Consider the following 19,721-nt stretch of genomic DNA (forward strand, 5'->3'; position numbering starts at 1 on the left):
CAGCCCAGCTCCACCAACACTTCCTGGGATCAGCAGGCCCACAGCCACAACCAGCAGCTCCCAAATCCCTGTTCTTGGGCCAGCTGCTGGAATTCCCACAGTGACAGGCACATGTGGCACTGCCACATCCCGAGGGATGCAGTGGAAACCCCCTGGATGCAGTTTCCCCCCCCCAAAGGAGGGGACAGAGCTGGCCCCAGCAGGTACTCACTGTGTGAGAAGCGCTGGGTGATGGGGGTGCCGGGATAGGGATAAGTGCGACTCTCCCACTGGATGTTCCCTTCTTGCACTGCCTTGATGAACCCGTGGTAACACTGATGGGCCACACCTGGGGAGGAAAGCAGGTGTCAGCAAAGTGTGGGACATGGCAGGGACAAACTGTGCCTGCACAGCCCCAGCAGCCCCAGAGAAGCCCTGCACTGAGGGGACAAACACGCCGGGAACTGGAGGAGGAGAGGGAATAATGGAAATGTGGAGATCAGCAACACTCACTGAACCAGGTCACGACATCCCTGGAGCTCCAGCTTGGGAAGCAGAGCCTTGGTGAAAGGCAGGAAGCCCATGGGATGCTCTGCAGAGCTCCCAGCTTGCTCTGCCACCCCACAATCCTGGTGCTCCCTCATCCCACTCCGAGGAGCAGCTTCCCTTCCCTTCAGGAGCCTCAGGGGACAAAGGATAATCAGTTTTTGGACTGTGGATGCACATTATGCCCAGGGAATGCTCATTTCCACACGCCACAAAAAGTCCTCTCTCCAAACTCTGGCAGAGGAGCCACATCCTCACCTGGGAAAAAAAAACATTCCAGGGGTGGGGAAGGACCAGCCCTGGCTGGGCTGGGACAGAAAGGGCTTGAATTGCACTTGGCAATCAGGAGCTCCACGGGAATTCAGGTCTCCAACCTGCTCCAGACTCCCCCTCATCCTTTGGAGCTGCTCATCCCACATGCCAGCAGGTCCCTGGGAGCACCAGGGGGCCTTCAGGGAGATACTCAGACTTCCAGGCTTATTCTCTCCCCCACTTCAAATAAAACTCCTCTCCCATCAGACAGACATGTTTGATAATAAGCCTGACGCTGTTTTATTGAAAAAGATTGGTGAGGAGACATCAGGGACAAAAATCAGCAGGAAAAGATTCCTCCTCAGCTGTGTGAGGAAGTGGATTTAGCTGGGAACAGGCTCCTCATGGAGCTGCCAGGATTTCTGTTGGGGAACAGGGATGAGGGGCTGCTCCCTGTGGAGAGAAAAGGCTCTGGAGAAGGTTTGTGGCAGCAGCAGCTCAGCAGATGCTCGGTGGCACCTGCACTGAGGATGCCACAACCTGCCAAGAGCTTTTCCCCCAAGGATTTGCTTCCTGACAGGCCAGGAACACCCCCAGCAAGAAATTCCACTCCAGGATATAAAGCAGGAAGGGTTTTTTTAATAAAAAAATCCAGCCCAGGGTCCTCAAGGAGCTGATTCCCGAGAGTCACACGGGAACGGGAATGTGAGCCATAGGATTTCCCAGCAGCTGTGTCCTGGCAAACAGGAAAACTGAGGCAGGAGAGAACAAATCCACTGTTCCCCTTGAGTGACCTCGCTGGGCACAGCTCACAGGTGGGAATTCACTCCCTTTTTGGCTGGAACTGCCCCAGAGTGGCCCAGCCCCCCTGGGACTGAGCCCGGAGCCACGCTGGGCCTCGGGATGCTCGTCCCCCCCCACTCCAGGGGTGCTTCCCACAGTTTGGGCTGAATCCCAGGTGTTTGGCCATTCCAGCTGCATCCTTTGCAGCTCCTAAGGCTGCTCCAGGAACCAGCCAAGGAAAGGCCAGCACCTGGAGAAGACCTTTCCACAGGGGTGTGGGCTGTTGGTGCCCCAAAATTACGCAAAAAAGAGTAACTTTGGGCAGTGCTCCTGTTTTTAACCTTCTTCCTGTTAAACTCTGGGCAAAGTGGGAAATGCCTGGAATCTGAGCAATGCTTCCAGGTGTGCAGAGTCCACAAACGAGCCACCACCTCACACAACTGCCAAAGGCATCCTGGCTCCATGTTTTCCAGAAGAAACGAGTTCCCCTCGTGCAGTTCAATCCCAGCAGATTTACCTGTGGTCTCCCCTTAAACTCCTTGTTTTTTAAATGAAGCTGGATGGAAGTGTCAGAATCACAACAGGAATCACCCAGCGCATCCAAACAAAGGGAAGCAGAGGGTTTTGTTTGGATCCTCGTCCAACTTTCCCTCCTTATTTGCTGTATCATCCACATCCAGCATTAAAATATGCCCCCGAGGCTTTGGCAGGAGGCAGAATGCAGGATCTGTGGCTCAGGGCTGCTCTTTCAGGAAGTGTGAATATGCATTAATGTAGGTTTGACATCCCACTGATCCCCTGCAGAGCTGCAGGAAACAGGCACGGGGCTGTTCCAGCTGGGAGCAGCAGCTCTGGGAATGCTCAGGACAGAGCAAGAGGCCAGCGTAGAGCCAAGGTTAGACATGGGACACTGGGAATGGGGCTGGGATGCAAAGCCACCACTGGGAGCATCCCGGTGCAGCAAATGGAGGGGCTCTGTCCTGGGCTTTGGGAGTTTTGGGGTGGAAGGGACCTCAAAGCTCATCCATTCCCATGCCCTGCCATGGGTGGAAGCTCCCACTATCCCAGGTGGCTCCAGGCCCCATCCAACCTGGCCTTGGACAGCTCCAGGGGCGGGGGGCTCACACCCTCCACGGGTTTCACTCCCCAAAAGGGGCTGAGGGTTCAGTTCTGCAGCATCCCACTGCCCTGAGCACAGCCAGGACCCGAGGGCTGGGGGGCTGTGCTGGGATTCTCCAGGAGTCAGATCCCAGAGTTTGAGGGGAAAGCAAGAGCTGAGGCTCAGCCAGAGGCAGGGCCCCAACCCTGTCCCCGCAGTCCCAACCCCCTGCCCTGCCCACCTTTGATCAGCCGGTACCACTGCTTGCACACCAGGGCGGCGGTTTTGTGCTCCTGGTAGGGAGACAGGAAGGACAGGATGTATTCCAGCACCTCCTCCGGCAGCTCCAGCATGGATCTGCTGTGCCTGCTCTCCTCCAGCTCCAGCTCGGCCTGGGGCTCCTCCTCCTGCTCCATCGTCCCCTCGGCCGCGGCGTCCTCGGCGTCCACGGCCATGAACCCATCGTCCTCACTGTCCGAGGAGCTGGCCATGGCATCCCACTCCACTGCTGGAACGGGGAAAACGGGACAAAGGGGGGGGTCACAGGAGAACTGGGAGCACCAGGAATTCACCTGCAAGGGTTCACACCACAGATCTCGGTCAAGCTCTGCCACCGCAAACACCCAGGGCAGGACAGGGGTGCAGAGCCTGGGAGAGGGGGAGATGGGTTGGGAACTCCGGGGTTTCCAAAGCTTTGGAGATGGGTTGGGAACTCTGGGGTTTCCAAAGCTTTGGAGATGGGTTGGGAACTCTGGGGTTTCCAAAGCTCTGGAGATGGGTTGGGAACTCTGGGGTTTCCAAAGCTTTGGAGATGGGTTGGGAACTCTGGGGTTTCCAAAGCTCTGGAGATGGGTTGGGAACTCTGGGGTTTCCAAAGCTCTGGAGATGGGTTGGGAACTCCGGGGTGTGCAAAGCTTTGGAGATGGGTTGGGAACTCCGGGGTTTCCAAAGCTTTGGAGATAGTTTAGGAACTCCTGGGTTTTGCAAAGCTTTGGAGAGTTTTGGAGATTGTTTAGGAACAGCTGGGTTTTGCAGGAGCAGGGTGAAGATGGTTTAGGAACTCCATGGTTTTGCAAAGCTTTGGAGAGGTGGGAGATGGTTTAGGAACAGTGACCTTCCCACCCCTGGGAAAGCAGTTTTGCCACTGAGCCTGTTTTACCCCAAACTTCCTGGAGGATAATTCCCAGTCCCGTTTTCCTTCAACACCCTCCTTTCCCTTGGTTTTTCTTACACACGGTTCCTGCTGGCAGCAGGTGAGGACAGCAAATCCCCAGGATTTATGGAAGGCTGGGGGATCAAAGGTTGTGCCTCCAGCTCTCCAGAACATCTCAAGTAACGGACCGATGACAGAAACACCTCATCCCATAAATCCACCTTAACCAGGGGCACGTGGCACGGGGGGGCTAAATCCATGGCTGGAAAACAAATCCCTCGACCTTATTTCCCAGGAAGCTGCCAACCCGTTTTGGTTCCTTGGCAATAAATAAATAAATATTCTGATATACAAATGTCCTGATAAATTAACCACATCAAACCATACAAATGTGATTTATAAACATGGGTTATTTATCAGGATAAATATAAATACGGGATGCAGACCCACACGCTCCACGGGATAAATCCCACCAGCAGCAAGCCCAGGAACCAAACCCACTCCTCGAGAGGGAAGACAAGACACAGCTTTTTCCCAACATACTTCAAGACAAGAACATTATTATCATTTTTACCAAACTCTCACTATCACAGAAAATTCTGGAAGGAACTTCAGTTATTCAGTGTCATGGTTTATTTATCAGGATAAATATCCTGACACTAAAATATCCTGATAAATAAATCTCATTAAACCCCATAAATGTGGATTATGAACCTGATTTATAAATGTGGTTTATAACCCTGATTTATAAACATGATTTATCAGGATAAATATCCTGATATATAAATATCCTGATAAATAAATCTCGTTAAACCCCATAAATGTGGATTATGAACCTGATTTATAAATGTGGCCCATAAATGAAATTTATCAGGATAAATACCCTGATATCTAAATATCCTGATAAATAAAACCCACAAAACCCCATAAACATGGATTACAAACCTGATTAAAACCATGTTTATTTATCAGGAACCACCTAAGTTCTTGTTACAACCTTCCAGCCACATCCAGGGTTTTCCCATCCCGTCACAGTCGGAGTGGAGGAGTCATGGGAATGGCAGAGGGAGCGGGAAAGCTTCCCATGCCAACTAATTCCAGGAAAATGCCATGGGACAGCACCAGCCACCCCTTCTGCCAGGTTCCCTGAGGAAGCAGCTCTGGAAAACCCACGAGGCTGCCACTCTTTGGGAGCAGCCACGGCAGGATCCCGCTCCGAGCTCCCATCCCAGTGGCTGCTCCACGTGTTCTCCTGTGCCAGGAATCCCCCTGGAATGGATGTTGTGACAGGGAGAGGCTGGAACCAAACGCTCTGACATGGGAGCTGCTGCCAGGAAACCTCCTTACACAGCACATTCCCAGGCACTGAGGAATGGAAAACGGGGAAAAACAAAAGGGAAGTGGAGCTGGGCTAAAAAGAATGGAAAACCAGTGGGTTGGGGCTTTTCCAAGCAAAAGCACCCCCAGGTGTTCTGCTCTCCAGCCTGGGAATGGCCTTGGGATGCAGGGTGGCTGTGGCCAGCAAGGTTGGAGGCAGGTGGTCATTCCCTATGTGGAATTTCCCAGCCTGGGAAAACAGGCCAGCAGAGCCCCCCCAAAGGAGGTGCTTCCCACCCCAAAACCATCCCGGATCCCAAGCAGGAGGGGTTTGCTCCAGCTCAGGGACAATGGGATCCTGGGATGATGATGCCAAGTGGGTTGTTAACTCCATGTTAACAGCTTTTATTTGTCCCTTAAATCCTTATCCCATTCCTGCTGGAGAAGTGCAGGAACTAACACCCACTGGAAAGAGGGCTTTTCCAACTATTAAATCCCAATTCCAACCCTCTGGATCCGGCTCGGGAACAACACAGCACAGCAGGCTGATCACAGAACAACTCGGAAAAGCATCTCCCAGGCTGATTTTAGCTAATTGAGCTGATTTTGGGAGGAGTAGGGAAACCCCTCGATCCCTGGAGCAGCAGATCCGTGGATGGGGAAGCTCCACTGAGCTCTGTCAGCTCTTACCAAGCTCATAAATATTCCAAAGCACCCACTCCACTGAATCCTCATTTCCTAAACGTTTGAGCACAGGGAGTGACCATTCCCAGAGTTTTCACACCCCCACTGGTGTTTTCCTTAAGGGAAACAAGACCAGCAATAAACTCAGCAGCCAAAAGGTAACTTGCTGCCAAAATAACCCTTCGGGCTCGACCTGGCCCGGAGGCACGTTTTGGTTGGAATGGGCTGGGAATAACCAGCCCTGGATTGCCAAGTCCCACAACCCTGCTCCAGTACAGGAAAAGGAATCCCAGTAGGAAAGAGCTGAAGCCTCCCAGCCAGCTCCCGTTCAGCACACCCATGGCAGAAAATCCCCCTCCTGTGCTGAGTTATCCCAAGAGCAGAGCTGTGCTCCTGCGTTTTGGGGGGATGCCAGAGGTGCTCTCTCCCTGCTCAAGGTGCTCCCTGCCAGGCTGCAGGTTGGAAATGAATCTCTGAGCACACAAAAAGCTGCAAGAAAGGGATTGCATCAGTTGTGCCTCATCCAAAAGTACCTGCAACCCAGGTAATTCTGGGATGGATCCCAGAGCCCTGTGCTCGGATTGATCGCTGCCAAGCCCAACACAATCCCCACAGACACCCCGTTCTGCACCCTGGTCCTGGAGGAATGCTGTCAGATTCCAGCAGGAGAACATTTCAGGAATCGGCCTAAAGTCGGACCAAGGAGGAATTGCTTCAAATAACCCATCAGGAAAAGCTGGAAGGGCAATGGAACGGAGCTGTGCCGGCACTGCTGGAATTTGCCTGCCCCCTCCTAAAAGCTGCCTCTCTGCCAGCTGGCAAAACATTTCCATAAACCTTTTCCTGCTTCCAGGGCACTTCAATTTTCCCTCTCCCCCCTCCTGAAATTAGTTAAGAACCTGCTGTTTATTCCACTTAATAATTACCCGGAACAAACAGCCGAGGAATATTAAATGCAGGCAAAATTCACCCCACTGGGCTGAAGCCAAACCTGCTCCTTCAAATCCCCTCCTGATCCCAGAAGGTTTTCCTACCTGCAGGCAGCGTTCCCGGCCCCATGGACCCCGGATCTCAGGTGTGGGTGGCACCAGTGCTTCCCATCCCGAGCTGCCTCCTCTTCTCCCAACTTCCAGCTGCTTTAGGAAGTGTCAGAACCCACAGGGCTTTCGACCTTCCCTTTTTTTTTTTTACCGTCAACAGGATTTTAAGGGAAAAAAAACAAAGGGAAAAAAAGCCTCCAAGGGAAAGTTGTTGAATGAAAATGAGAGGCTGAGCCAGAGCCCTGAGTCAGAGCTCGTTTCCACATGCCACAAAAAGTCCTCTCTCCAAACACCCGCGGAGGAGCCGAGTCCTCACCTGGGAAAAAACATTCCAGGGGTGGGGGAGGACCAGCCCTGGCTGGGCTGGGACAGAAAGGGCTTGAATTGCACTTGGCAATCAGGAGCTCCACGGGAATTCGGGTCTCCAACCTGCTCCAGCCTCTCCCTCGTCCTTTGGAGCTGCTCATCCCACGTGCCAGCAGCTCCCTGGGAGCACCAGGGGGACACGGAGACCTTCCAGGCTTATTCTCTTCCCCAGGTTAAATAAAAACCCTCTTCCATCAGACAGATGTGTCAGATTGTAAGGTTGTGTTCCTTGAGGAAATTCCTATGGCAAGGTAAAGTTCCTGCCTGGGAAGGGTGATTTTCCCTGGAATTTCAGTGCCTCCCCAGCGGTGCCATCCCGGATTCCAATGGCAGCTTTCCCTGCTCCTGCTGGTTCTGTCCTACAGGACCTGAGACCATTTTTAGGGAGAGAAGAGGAAAATCCAGCACTATTTCCTAGGAGAAGCACAGTATTTTATACAGGCAACAGCACAGGGAGTAAAGACCTGTGGGAACTGTGGGATTTGGGATATCACCATTGAATATGATGATATTTCCAGTCCCAAAACCTGCACCAGACAGAGAAGATCCTCTGGAAAATCAAAAGGAAAAAAAAGCAGATTTTAGCCAAAGAAAAAAAACAAAGCCTCTGGGAATGTCTGGGATGAGCAATATCCTGTCTGGGCTGCTGGAGAATCACCCAGAGGAGTGAGACCTCAGGAATACCAGCCCTCGGGAATACCAGCACACGGGGTCTCCTCATCCCTGCAAATCAGGCAATTCCAAGCCCCTGGAAAAAGAGTGTTTCCTTTTTTTTACCCTTTTCAACAAGAAATTGGTCTTTTTTTTCCCTGTCATATAAATCCTTGCTTCACCCAGGAAAATTAAGGATACTGAAATTCCATCCCTGAGGTTGAAAATTCCAGTATTTCTCTCCCAGCACCGACTCCCTGTGTGTTAAAACAGCATTTTTAGAGGCTCCAGAGACAAATTCCAAACTTCATTTTACACTGGAACAGCAGCATTGCAGCTGGATTTTGATTGGTAATAAAAAGGTATAAAATTCCCAGGAATTCCTCCCTCCCCACGGATGAGCCAACACTCAGCTATTCCAGATTCCTGCTCATTTTTTTCCAGGCTTTCAGAAAAAAAAAAGTGGTAATATAACATCACCCAGCAGCATTTCCTGCACAAACAGCACAGCAACCCGAACAGAAATCCTGCTGGACCTGTGTTCCCACAAAATCAAAGGAGAAGGAAGATGGGGAGGTTTATTCCAGGATAATTTATTGGAATACCAACCAGGGGGTTGGTGTTTGATGTTGGGGGAGGGTTTGTAAAAACAAGGGGGGGCAGCAGTTTAATGACCCCACACTTGAGGTGTCCCTGGGAAATGTGTCATTTCAATAACAATGATATGAATATTATTATTAAAAATAACAGGACAAAGCCTCAGAATTGGCCCCAAAGCTTAATCAAATATTAACAGTAAATATTAATAATAGTAACTATTAATAAAACCACACTAAAAAGAAAAGGCTCCAGGACAATCCTTAAACATCCTGCAATCCTGGGACATTCCTGCAAAATGCTGCTAAAAAAGCCCAAACCTCCACCATCCAACAGCCCCTGCGTCTGTTGTGGATGCAGTTGGAGACTTCCCAATTTTTTAGGACAATATTATGACCCTTCAAACAGTTTCACTGGTTTAAAACCTGCCCAGATCGGGCCTGAGGAGCCCTGGCAGCGAAGAGCAGCCGCTCAGTGGGTCGGTTTGCCCGCGGGATTCCTCCCCTCTCCCGAAATCCCCCTCACTTCGGCAGGGAATGGGGAGTGTCTGGGCTCACACGCTCCCTCTGCCGGCTCACGGCGAGCCCTTCATTCCCATTGTCCTCACCTCAACTTTTCCCAGCGCAATCCTGGTTCACCTGAAAACCAAGGCAAACCACGGGATAATCCCTAAACAAGCAAATCAAAGGCTTGGAGGCTGGAAAAAGAGGTTTTTCCAAGGAAAAGGGCAGCTGCTCCTCCTGGAACACCCGCTGTCAGAGGATAAACTTGGAACAGAGGCTCCTTGGGTAAAAACATCCCAAGGGATGTATCCAAACTTGCCCGAGATGATTCACTGGCAAGAATTCCCGCTCACCAGGAGATCCTGGGAATAACTGTCACCTCTTCCTTTGTTAAGAGACCACGGGAGCTCTGGAGCTCTTGGATGAGCCCTTGGAAAGCTGCAGATTTTGAGGGAAGCCTGGAAAAGCATTCCCGGTTCATCCACAAACAGAGGGAATTCATAATGGAACCACGAGGCAAACATAGGGGACTGGCCCAAACCCCCATGGAAAACGAGCCTGGAAACACAACTCCTGGAATTTCCACCTTGCATTCCCATCCTGCCCGGTGCCCGTTCCCGAGTTCAAACTGCCCCAGCGGGATAACGGAATGAAAAGCTGGGAAGTATCTCAGAGAAGGGTTCAGTGACAGAAGCAGAGGCATCCAAACATACTGGGAGAGTTAATTCCTGATTTTCTGACAGGCTGCATTGGGGGGTTATTTTGTACAAAATCCAAGCTTTTCTTTGCACAGATGAATCCCAAGAGCTGCTCCCAGCACAATTCCCACCCGGAGGGACCCGCATTCCCGAGGTGCCCCCCGTCCAGCAAACAGGGAAAGCAGGTGTCGGAGCCCACCTGGCCCTGACTTCCTTGGCCGGGAAAGCCCTGGATCACATCCACCCCCTCCAGCTGAGCAGGCAGCTGGGAAAGCTGGGAAAGCAGGAAAATGGCATTTCCTACACAGGCACACTCGGGATGGGGGGTGGGACCTTTGCATCCTCCCTCTCCAGGATTTGGAGCTTCTTCCCTCTCCCTCTCCCGTCACAGGGTCTTTCCTTTCCTGTCTTAGGAAACTTGGGGGGAACTAAGGATCATGGAATTATGGAAAGGGTTGGGAGGAACCTTAAAGCCCATCCAGCCCCACCCCCTGCCGTGGGCAGGGACACCTCCCACTGTCCCAGGTTGCTCCAAGCCCCATCCAACCTGGCCTTGGACACTTCCAGGGATGGGGCAGCCACAGCTTCTCTGGGCAACCTGTGCCAGGGCCTCCCCACCCTCAGAGGGAGGAATTCCTTCCCAAAATCCCATCTAAACCTCTTAGATCCTAGAGTAGGATCTCTGAGACCTTCTTGTTCCTGAATAAGGCAGAGAGGGGCAACGAGACCAAGAATTAGTGGGAGAAGGGAAGCAAATTGCACGAGTCTTGTTCCCAAAAACCCATCGAGGGACGGACACACGACTTCCTTCAGAACTCCCAGCACTTCCAGAGGCTCAGTCAGCACTAACACCCCACGGGGGTGTTGTCCATGGAATCCAGGCAATCCCTCGTGAGGATTTAGGTTTCCAGCACTGCTGCAAAGCTCAGGTTCAGTGTTTCTTGGGGGGAAGGGAGGAGGGAGTGTCAGTCCCTGGGAAAGGAAGCCAAGGAACCGCCAAGGTCCAGGTTCCCAGGGTACAACTCCCCGTGCGGCTCCTGCTCAAGCCTCTGGTTCCCCCACAGCGTGGCCTTGGGGAGCACATGAGCACCAATCATGGAGCCAGGGAATTGTTGAGGTTGGGAGAGCCCTCCAAGACCATCGAGTCCAACTATTCCCCAGCACTGCCGTGGTCACCCTAAACACGTCCCCAGGGGCCACAGCCACGGGTGTTTTAAATCCCTCCAGGGGTGGGGACTCCACCACCTGCCTGGGCAGCCCCTTCCAGTGCCTGATCACCCTTTCCAGGAAGGAATTTTCCCAATATCCAGTCTAAACCTCCCCTGGCACAGCTGGAGGCCGTTCCCTCTCCTCCTGTCCCTTGTTCCCTGGGAGCAGAGCCCAATCCCCCCGGCTCCCCCCTCCTGTCAGGGAGTTGCAGAGCCAGAAGGTCCCCCCTGAGCCTCCTTTTCTCCAGGCTGAGCCCCCCCAGGTCCCTCAGCTGCTCCTGCTGCTCCAGCCCCTTCCCAGCTCCGTTCCCTTCCCTGCACACGCTCCAGCCCCTCCGGGTCCTCCTTGTCCGGAGGGTCCCAGTGGTGCCCCCGGGGCTGGAGGTGCCCACCAGCCTCTCACCCCGCTGGGCACAGCTGGGATTGTGTCCAGCCGCTGCCACCGGCCAAGGAGGACTTGAGAAGGGAGGACTTGAGAAGGGAGGACTTGCCACTTTTCCAACCCAAATTCACCGACCCCAACGTCCCTCTGTGCACTGCGGAACACGAGTGAGGAGCAGCCCAGGGACATTTCACCTGCAGCGAGGCCGAGCCCAAGGACCCTTCTGAGCCACAAAACCAGAAGGGATACACTGGAAGAAAACACGGTTTGGCGCAGAATGGGCAGCCAAGGTTTAATTTCCATCGATTCCCAGAGCTCTCAGCTGGAATGCTGAGCGGGCAGTAGCGCTGAGGCAATGTTTTGTTAGCAGGCAGGACACCAGGATATCCAGTACCATCTCCACATGGATACTGCCAGTGGATGAGCACCACAAATGGTCTGTGTCCTGCTGATCCTGCCCACAGAGCCATGTCTGACACATCAACCACGTCACTCACGGAGTCAAGGCACAGACCTTCGTGTGCCACCTCCAAGCTCACCTGTGTCATTCCCAGTGGGAAGCCCTTGGTGGGAGCTGCCAACTCTGGATGACCCAGCAGCACTGCCCAGGAGCAGGGCTGGTCCCACAAACGGGTGGGCGGGGGGGTGTAAGGACAGGTTAATGTGTTTGTCAGACACTTTGCAACATTAAAGACATTTTCTCTCTCTCAATGTGGAACAAAAGGAGTTTCCACCCCACACACCAGCCCAGAAACCCCTCTGGCCATGGAGCACCAGGAGAACCTGCCCAACACATCCTGCCCTCACACATTCCAGCAGCTCAGGGCCAGGCTGGGAAGCACCACAGTGGGGATTAACCCCGTTCTGCAGGTAAAGGAGAAAAGTTCCAAGAGGGTGAGGCCAAGCAAACCCTCCCCAGCACTGGGATTATGTCCCAGAGGTTTTTCTGGCTCCCTGACCTGTGCTGCTGCCTTTCCAGAGTTTAGATGGATGTGACAGGACAAGGGAATGGCTTCCCAGTGGCAGAGGGCAGGGCTAGATGGGATACTGGGGAGGAATTCCTGGCTGTGAGGGTGGGGAGGCCCTGGCACAGGGTGCCCAGAGAAACTGTGGCTGCCCCGTCCCTGGGAGTGTCCAAGGCCAGGTTGGACGGGGCTTGGAGCAACCTGGGATAGTGAGAGGTTTCCCTGGCATGAACTGGATGATCCTTAAAGTCCCTTCCAACCCAGACCGTTCCATGATTCCATGCCACACTCATGCAAACACAGCAGGGTGACGGAAAGTGCAGCATTTCTGAAAAGCAAACCCAGAACTCAGCTCTTCCCTTGAGCCCTGTGGGAAGGGCTGGATTGTGCAAATTCAGAACACGCCAGAATTCAGGGCTGGGCTTCTTCAGCAGAAAATATTAATTAGGGAGGGCAACCCCCCCCAGCAACCCCTGCAAAGTGCAGAGCACAGAGCTCTGGCTGTGCTGGGCAGGGTGGGGGGAGAACCCAAGAGCTCGAAGGCCCGTGGGCGTGTTGGGTGCAGGGCAGCACCAGGGGCTGGCACAGAGGGAAATCCTGGTTTTGAGGCAGGACTAACTCTGAGACATCACATCTCCCTGCTCAAACTGCCCATGGCAGCTCGGGCTGTGCAGCCTGGACAGTGGCTCTGATTCCATGGCCACGGGGAGCTGGGAGAGCTCTGTAAACACAGAGGATCCTGAGCTGGAAGAGACCCACAGGGATCACGGATCCAACCCCTGGCCCTGCCCACACACCCCAACAATCCCCTCCCGTCTCTCAGAGCATTGTGCAAACCCTCCTGGAGCTCTGGCAGCCTTGGGGCCGTGACACTGCCCTGGGGAGTCTGGGCAGTGCCAACCACCCTCTGGGGAAGAACCTTTTCCTGGGATCCATCCCAACCCCCTGGCACAGCTCCAGCCGTTCCCTGGGTCCTTCCCTGGGCACACAGGGATTGTTCCTGCCCCTCCACAAACCAGTGCCCTGGGAGAATCTCAACCAGCTCCCAGCAAACTGTGAGGAACAGAGGATTCCCTTCAATCTCAGGAGGTGAAGCAGGTGGGAAGGGAAGGATGAATTCTTTCCTCTTCGGTGATCCAAGGTGAGGAACAGCCCGGGGGTGGTGGTGACACAACCCTGGAATAAAACTGGAAGGATTGCTCCATGTCCTGTCCAAGCCCAGGCTTTACAGGATGGAGAAATGGGACTAAATCCCCAGGGAATCCCCACTCAGTGAGGTGTGAGGGGCTGGGAGCAGCACCCACGAGCCACCCTGCAAATCCCCAGAACAACTGAGCCAGGACAGGAATATCCCACCCAGGAATTCCAGTGGGCTCAGATTTTAGGAGTGTGACCCACCCCCAGGCTGGAGGAGGATTTGCTGCAGTTTCCACCCATTTGGAGACTTTGCTCTTATTTTTTATAGAGTTTTTTTGTTCCTCAGTCAAGGGGAAAGGAGAAGCACTGGATGTCAGGGATACACAGGTTATCCTCCCATCCTTCAAGTCATAGCTCAAGTCTGGCTGTTTAGTGAGGCCTGAAAACACTAAATATTCAATACTGGGAAAGACACAACAACAACAAAACAAGGCAAATCCCCGTTATGTTAATGAGAAAATAAAATCCAAGGCAATGGTGTGGATTTCCAACTCGTGTCTGTCTCATAATGACAAGAGCAGCTTCCCAAGATCCCTGTTTGTTAAAATCCTGCCCCCACCCATCACCCCGACTGGCACCGGACTGAGAACGGCACCCAAAGGGTTCAGGATTCTTTTCTAAAGCCCAGATAGATCACTTGGATCACTGCAGGCTCTCCAGAGTGACACAACCTGGCAGGAATGGTTAATCTCTGTCACAGATCCCCTGATTTGAGAAGTTTGGGGATGGACAGTTCTTCCCACAGCAAAGTTTTTACATTTATAAGCTGCTTTTTACCCAGAAAACCCCAAATCACTCCTGAAACCAGAGATGATCTTCTGCCCACTGACACCAAACGAGAGTCCTGGAATCCTGGAGTGGTTTGGGTGGGAAGGGCCCTTAAAGCCCATCCCATGCCCTGCCCTGGGCAGGGACACTTCCACTGCACCACATTGTTCCAAGTCCCGTCCAACAAGAAGCTCCACATAAATTCCAGCAGCTCCACCAACTTCCCTGAGTCCTTCAAAACCCAAATCACGACAAGCCCAAGACAAAACAGGCCAGGGAAAGGCTTCCAAGTGAGCTGGAAACACGGGAAGAGATCCTGCGGGTCGGGAGTGCTGATCCTGGGGCCAGAACTCCCTTAAGCAGGGGGGAAAGGGAGATTTCCAGTCCCAGACGTCGCAGTTGGAGCTCAGGAAACAAAGACAAATCTCTGCAACATTTCCACAGGCACGGGGGAGCAAACACAGCCAGATTCCCGAGGGAAGGAGCCCTGATTTCTGCAGGTGGGATTTTCACGCGGATGTGTCACCGTGATCCGCTTTTATCCTGCAGTTCAAAAGGAATTCTGACCTGGATTCCTAAATTCCATCAAAAGTTGCTCGTGGCAGCACAGCCCGAGCCTTGATACCGCCACTGACATCCCCAGGAAACAGCAGTGCTGGAAAACATGCTCCAAAAGGAGCTCTTACCTGGAGAGACACCCATGGAGCACATCCCAGAGTCCTCTTTCCACGGCTTTTATCAGGATTTGGGCCAAATCCGAGCCCGGCTCTGGCTCTACCACCTTTCCCAAGCCCTCCCAGCCATCCCGAAGCGATGCTGCATTTCCAGAGGAAACTCCATCGGGGCAAAGCCTGAATGGATGTTTTGCAACAAAGCCCTCCCTGCCTGAATGCACAGGGAAAAACAACTTCCCTGGGAGGCGCAGCTCTGTTTACACAGGGAGTGGGAAGCCTTTTCCAGCAGCCCCTGCTCACATCCTGTGGAAGTGGCTGGGATGGGAGCAGGCTGTGCCCCAACGCCTCTGGGAAGCCCTGGAAGCAGAACTTCACGGATCAGCTGGGAATGCACAAACACCATGCCCAGGCTCCCATCCCAAAGCTGCAGCCTGGTAAACGGGAGCATCGGATACCTTACACTCCTGAGTCAAGGCTGGGATAATCCACACATCCCGGGAAGCCTTGGGAGCAAACACCCCTCTGGAAGGCGCAGCCGACAATGGCTGAAATTCCCAAGTCAAAACACAGCTGGAATAAACCATCCCCACCTTCATTCCAAGCCCAGGCAGGGCAGGAACACGTGTCCTGCAGGTGAGGTTCCTCCTGGGGCTTCTCCAACAGCCAAATGCCGGGAAAACCAGAATCCCAGGGACTAAAGGCTGGAGGGAACTCGGATTAAAATTCCAAATCCCACGTGCTGCCTGTAAAATCCATGGGAGCAAATATTCCAGAGCCTTCTCAAAGCCAAGAGACACTGCCCGGGTGGAGTCACCTGCCAGGGAAAACTCCCGGGAACACGTCAGGAAAAACACACACAAACATCCCTGCTGTGCCAAAACCACCACGGGACACAGGGGAGACACAAAACCCCTGGAGAATGGGATTGAATCCATGTAGGAACAGCTCCACGTGCCAGACAGGACCATCCTGCCTTGGAAAAAAGAGTCCAAGGCCGGGTTGGATGGGGCTTGGAGCAACCTGGGATAGGGAAAGTGTCCCTGCCCTCGGCAGGGGGTGGAACGGGATGAGCTTTAAGCTCCTTCCAATCCAAACCAGCCTGGGATTCTATGGAACAGCTGGAATTCTGCCCAGGATCCTGCTTTCTCCTCTCTCAGTTGTGACACCAAGGAAAGACCAACCCCAGGGAGACACAACCTGAGGGAACACCACTGGGATTTGGGATCGAGGAAAAGGAAGGAGAGAAGGGAAACACCAAAATTGAGCGAAAACTCACCAAAATTAAGGGCAAACACACCCAAATTAAGGGAAAACATCCCGAAATCAAGGGAAAACATCCCAAAATCAAGGGAAAACATCCCAAAATTAAAGGAAAAATCACAAATTTAAGGGCAAACACACCAAAATTAGAGGAAAACACACCAAAATTAAGGTAAACCACTTCAAAGTTAGGGGGAAATGCCAAAATTAAGGGAAAAATCACCAACTTTAAGGGAAAACAGCTCAAAATTAAGGGAAAACACTGTGGTGGGAACACTGAGGGCTGTGGAATGAGGAGATAACAGGGAGTCAGCTCCTGGATTCCCATCCCACTCTGGGACTTGTCTCCAGAAGTGGCTGCACTTTGTCAGGACACTCCAGCACCATTCCTGACCTGGAGCTTCCCGAGGCCGCCTGGGAGAAAGGTGGGAAAAGGCCTCGTCCCACCCCGGGCCCAGATTTAGGTCAGCAGCACCTCCACTGGAATTCCCTGGAATTCCTGTCCCTTCAGCCAAGGGGAAGAATTCCAGCTGCTGACCTGCTGGGCTCCCGGGGGAGCTCCAGCCTTTTGAATGCCAAGGACATTCCCAGTGATCCTGGGGTTATTCCACACATGGAACACTCCCCCAGGCAAGGGTTTCCACCCCCCTTCTGTTCCTCCTCCAAGCATTCCTTGGAATTCGGGTCGTTAACAGCAAGACACCCAAGCTCTGCTCCTGCCCCTCCTAAGAAATGCTCTTCCCGACTGGAAAACCCCACTGGAAAAGCCAAACACCCCAGGGAGAGGTCTGGGCAGGAGATAATCCCTGAGCCCCTGCAGGGACAGGAAAACCATCCCAAATAAAGCCATTCCCAAAAGAGACTGGCAGGGAAAACGCTGGGGAGCAACACCCCAAACCCCACCGGCTGCTCCAACACCCCAATCCCAGGGCCAAAATCCAGGGATTTATACACACAGGGGCGCAGGGATGAGAGTGGGGATGTGGATTCATGTGGAATTAACGCGGGAATAACGGGACACTGGGGGGAAACGCGGCTTTTGGGGGAAACAGGGATTTTGGCGGGAAACGTGGCCTGCTTTGAGGGAAATACGGATTTTTGGGGGGAAATACGGACTTTTGAGGGCAAACACGTCTTTTATGGGGGAAACCATGGATTTTTTGGGAGAAGCATGGATTTTAGGGGGGGGACATGGCTTTTGGCGGGAAATGGATTTTAGGGCGGGAAATATGGATTTTTGGGGGGAGAAATATGGATTTTTGGGGGAAAACACGACTTTTGGGCAGAAATGAGGCTTTGTGGGGAATGGCTTCTGGGGGAAACAAGGATTTTTTTGGGGAAAATGGCTTTTTTGGGAGGGAAATATGGCTTTTAGGGAGGGAAAAGTGGATTTTAGGGGGAAACGGCTTTTGGGGGGAAAGAGCTGCTAGAGGGGAAACATGGATTTTTTTGGGGAAAAATGGCTTTTCTGGGGGCAAATGTGGCTTTTAGGGAGGGAAACATGGATTTTTTTGGGGGGAACGGCCTTTTTTCTTGGACAAATGGTTTTTTGGGAAGAGTAAACAGTTTTGTGAGGGGAAACGGCTCTTAGAGGGAAACACGTTTTTTTCTGGGGGAAACATGGCTTTTGAGGGGGAAGTGTGGGTTTTTGGGAGGGAAACGGCTTTCAGAGGGAATAACGGCTTTTTTAGGGGGAATAGTGGTTTTGAGGGGGAGAAACATGGCTTTTTGGGGGGAAACATGGGTTTTTGGGGGGGGAAACACGGCTTTTCCTGGGGCCCTGAGGGAACCCGGCGCCGCCCCCCCGGGGCAGGGAAGGGGCTTCCCCCTTAGGGGATCCGGTTACACTCCCCGGGGGCTCTTCCCTGCGAGAGGACCCCCCAAAAACCCCTGGGGGGAGGGGGGGGAAGGTCTCACCGCACCCTCCTCCCTCAGATGTGGGTCCCTCCGGGCCAGGCCCGTCCCGCCCCATGGGCCAGTCCCGCCGCCCCGGAAGGGCCGCGCCCGTGGGAAGCCGCGCGGCGGGGCCGCTCTCACCTGCCGGCGGGGCCGGGCCGGGCCGGGCCAGGCCCTCAGGGCTGCGGGCGGCGGGGCGGCCGCGTCTCCCCGGTGACGGCCCCGGCCGGCGCCGCCATCTTCGCTCCCCGCCCTCCCGCCGCCGCCCCGGCCGCGCCGGCCGCGCACTGCGCAGGCGCGGCACCACCCCCGGAATCACGTGACATGAGAGGGACAGAACCGCCCGAGTTACCATGATGGGAAGGTCAACGCTCCGCACTGGGGGCGCGGCCGCCATGTTTGACGGGTCCCGTCGCCATCTTGGGAGCGGCGGGCGGGCGGTGCCGCCATGTTGGGGAGGTCGGCGCTGAGGCGGAGGGGTCAGGGCGGGTCCCGCTCCCGCTCCCTGTCCCGCTCCCTTCCCGGGCTCCCACCCTCATCCACAGCCCCGGGAGGCACAGTGCGGGCACGGGGAGCCTCCCTGCCCAGCCCTGCGTGTTTCCCCCAGCCCTGTAGCCTCCTGAGGGCTCGGCGGGCGGGCGGGATGTGACCCATCCCCGAGCCTGGAGGTCACTGGTGCTCCGTTGGCCATGGAGGTGAGGAAAGGAGGGAGCGGAGCCCGTTCCCTGTGGGAACATCCGCTGTGTTTTGGCGCCAGTCCCGCTGGCCAGTGGCGTGCGGACGTTATTCCTTAGGGAAGGGGCACAGGGAGTCACCGCCGCCCTCTCTTTGTCCCACAGAGCTGCATCCCACAGGGAGGAGCCCGCCCGGCATCCCAGGCGCCTTCCCTGCCCGAGGGGATGAGCCGGGAGCCTCGCGGAGAGCTGGGATTGCAGGGGATAGCACATGGAATGTGTCCCAAGTGCCCCGTGGGGGGCTGGGATAACCCGGCAGGAGACGTGGGATTCACCCCCCACCAGGTGAGTACCACATTCCCAGAGGATCCCAAAGGATGCCCGCGGTCAGGCAGGGCTGGGAACGGGACTTCTTGCAGCAGGATGGAGGGGAACGCCCGGGAAAACGCCGCTGGAACGCTGCATGGGATGGAGCCAACAATGCCCGGCTGCTGGAAAACTCGGTGCCTGTTTCCCTCTGGAAAAATCCTAGAGGATGGGCAGGAACAGCCCGAGGCTGCTGCGCCTTTTCCTCGCGCTCCCAGGGCGGGGGGACGGTGTTTCCCACCCTTCTGAGCCGCCCAAAGAGCTGAAATCCAAGGATTTAAACCTCCCCGAGCGCCGCACGCCCCGGGCTTTGCATCAGGGTTTGTTTGAGCTGGAGGTTTATTGGTGCTTTTAAGGAATTCAGTCGCCATCTGCCGGCAAATGTGCCTGCTCTGGGGGGAAATTCGGGATTTAAGGGCAGTTTTTGTGATTTCCTGGGTGGAAATGAGGATTTTTAGGATGCTTGAAGGGGCAGGTGGGTTTGGAGTGAGGAAAATGAAATGCGGATCCCACCCCAGAGACCTCTGCGTCGCTCAGAGCTTAAAATAATACATCAGCGTGGGGAATATCTTGGGGGTAAATGAGATAAATTGAATAAATTAGAGTTTTTTTGGGGAAGTTTGATGTTTTTAAAGGTTTGGGCTGGTCCTTGTGCTCCATTAG

The 19,721-nt window shown here is 54.1% G+C and overlaps 1 protein-coding gene across 1 annotated transcript; it reads right to left on the reverse strand.

Annotated features, from left to right (window-relative positions):
• Nucleotides 1-211: 211 nt before the first annotated feature.
• On the reverse strand, nucleotides 212-18,271 carry LOC113940343 (F-box only protein 42-like; the record flags this gene model as incomplete). The annotated part of the gene is made up of 3 exons (XM_027631473.1): nucleotides 18,160-18,271; nucleotides 2,901-3,167; nucleotides 212-328 (listed from the first exon to the last, which is right to left on the reverse strand). Coding segments are annotated over exons 2-3 (367 nt in total), but the record flags the coding sequence as incomplete, so codon positions are not given.
• Nucleotides 18,272-19,721: the final 1,450 nt, after the last annotated feature.

Source organism: Corapipo altera, unplaced genomic scaffold (assembly GCF_003945725.1).
Source record: "Corapipo altera isolate COAL_440 unplaced genomic scaffold, ASM394572v1 131712, whole genome shotgun sequence".
Taxonomy (NCBI): Eukaryota; Metazoa; Chordata; class Aves; order Passeriformes; family Pipridae; genus Corapipo; species Corapipo altera.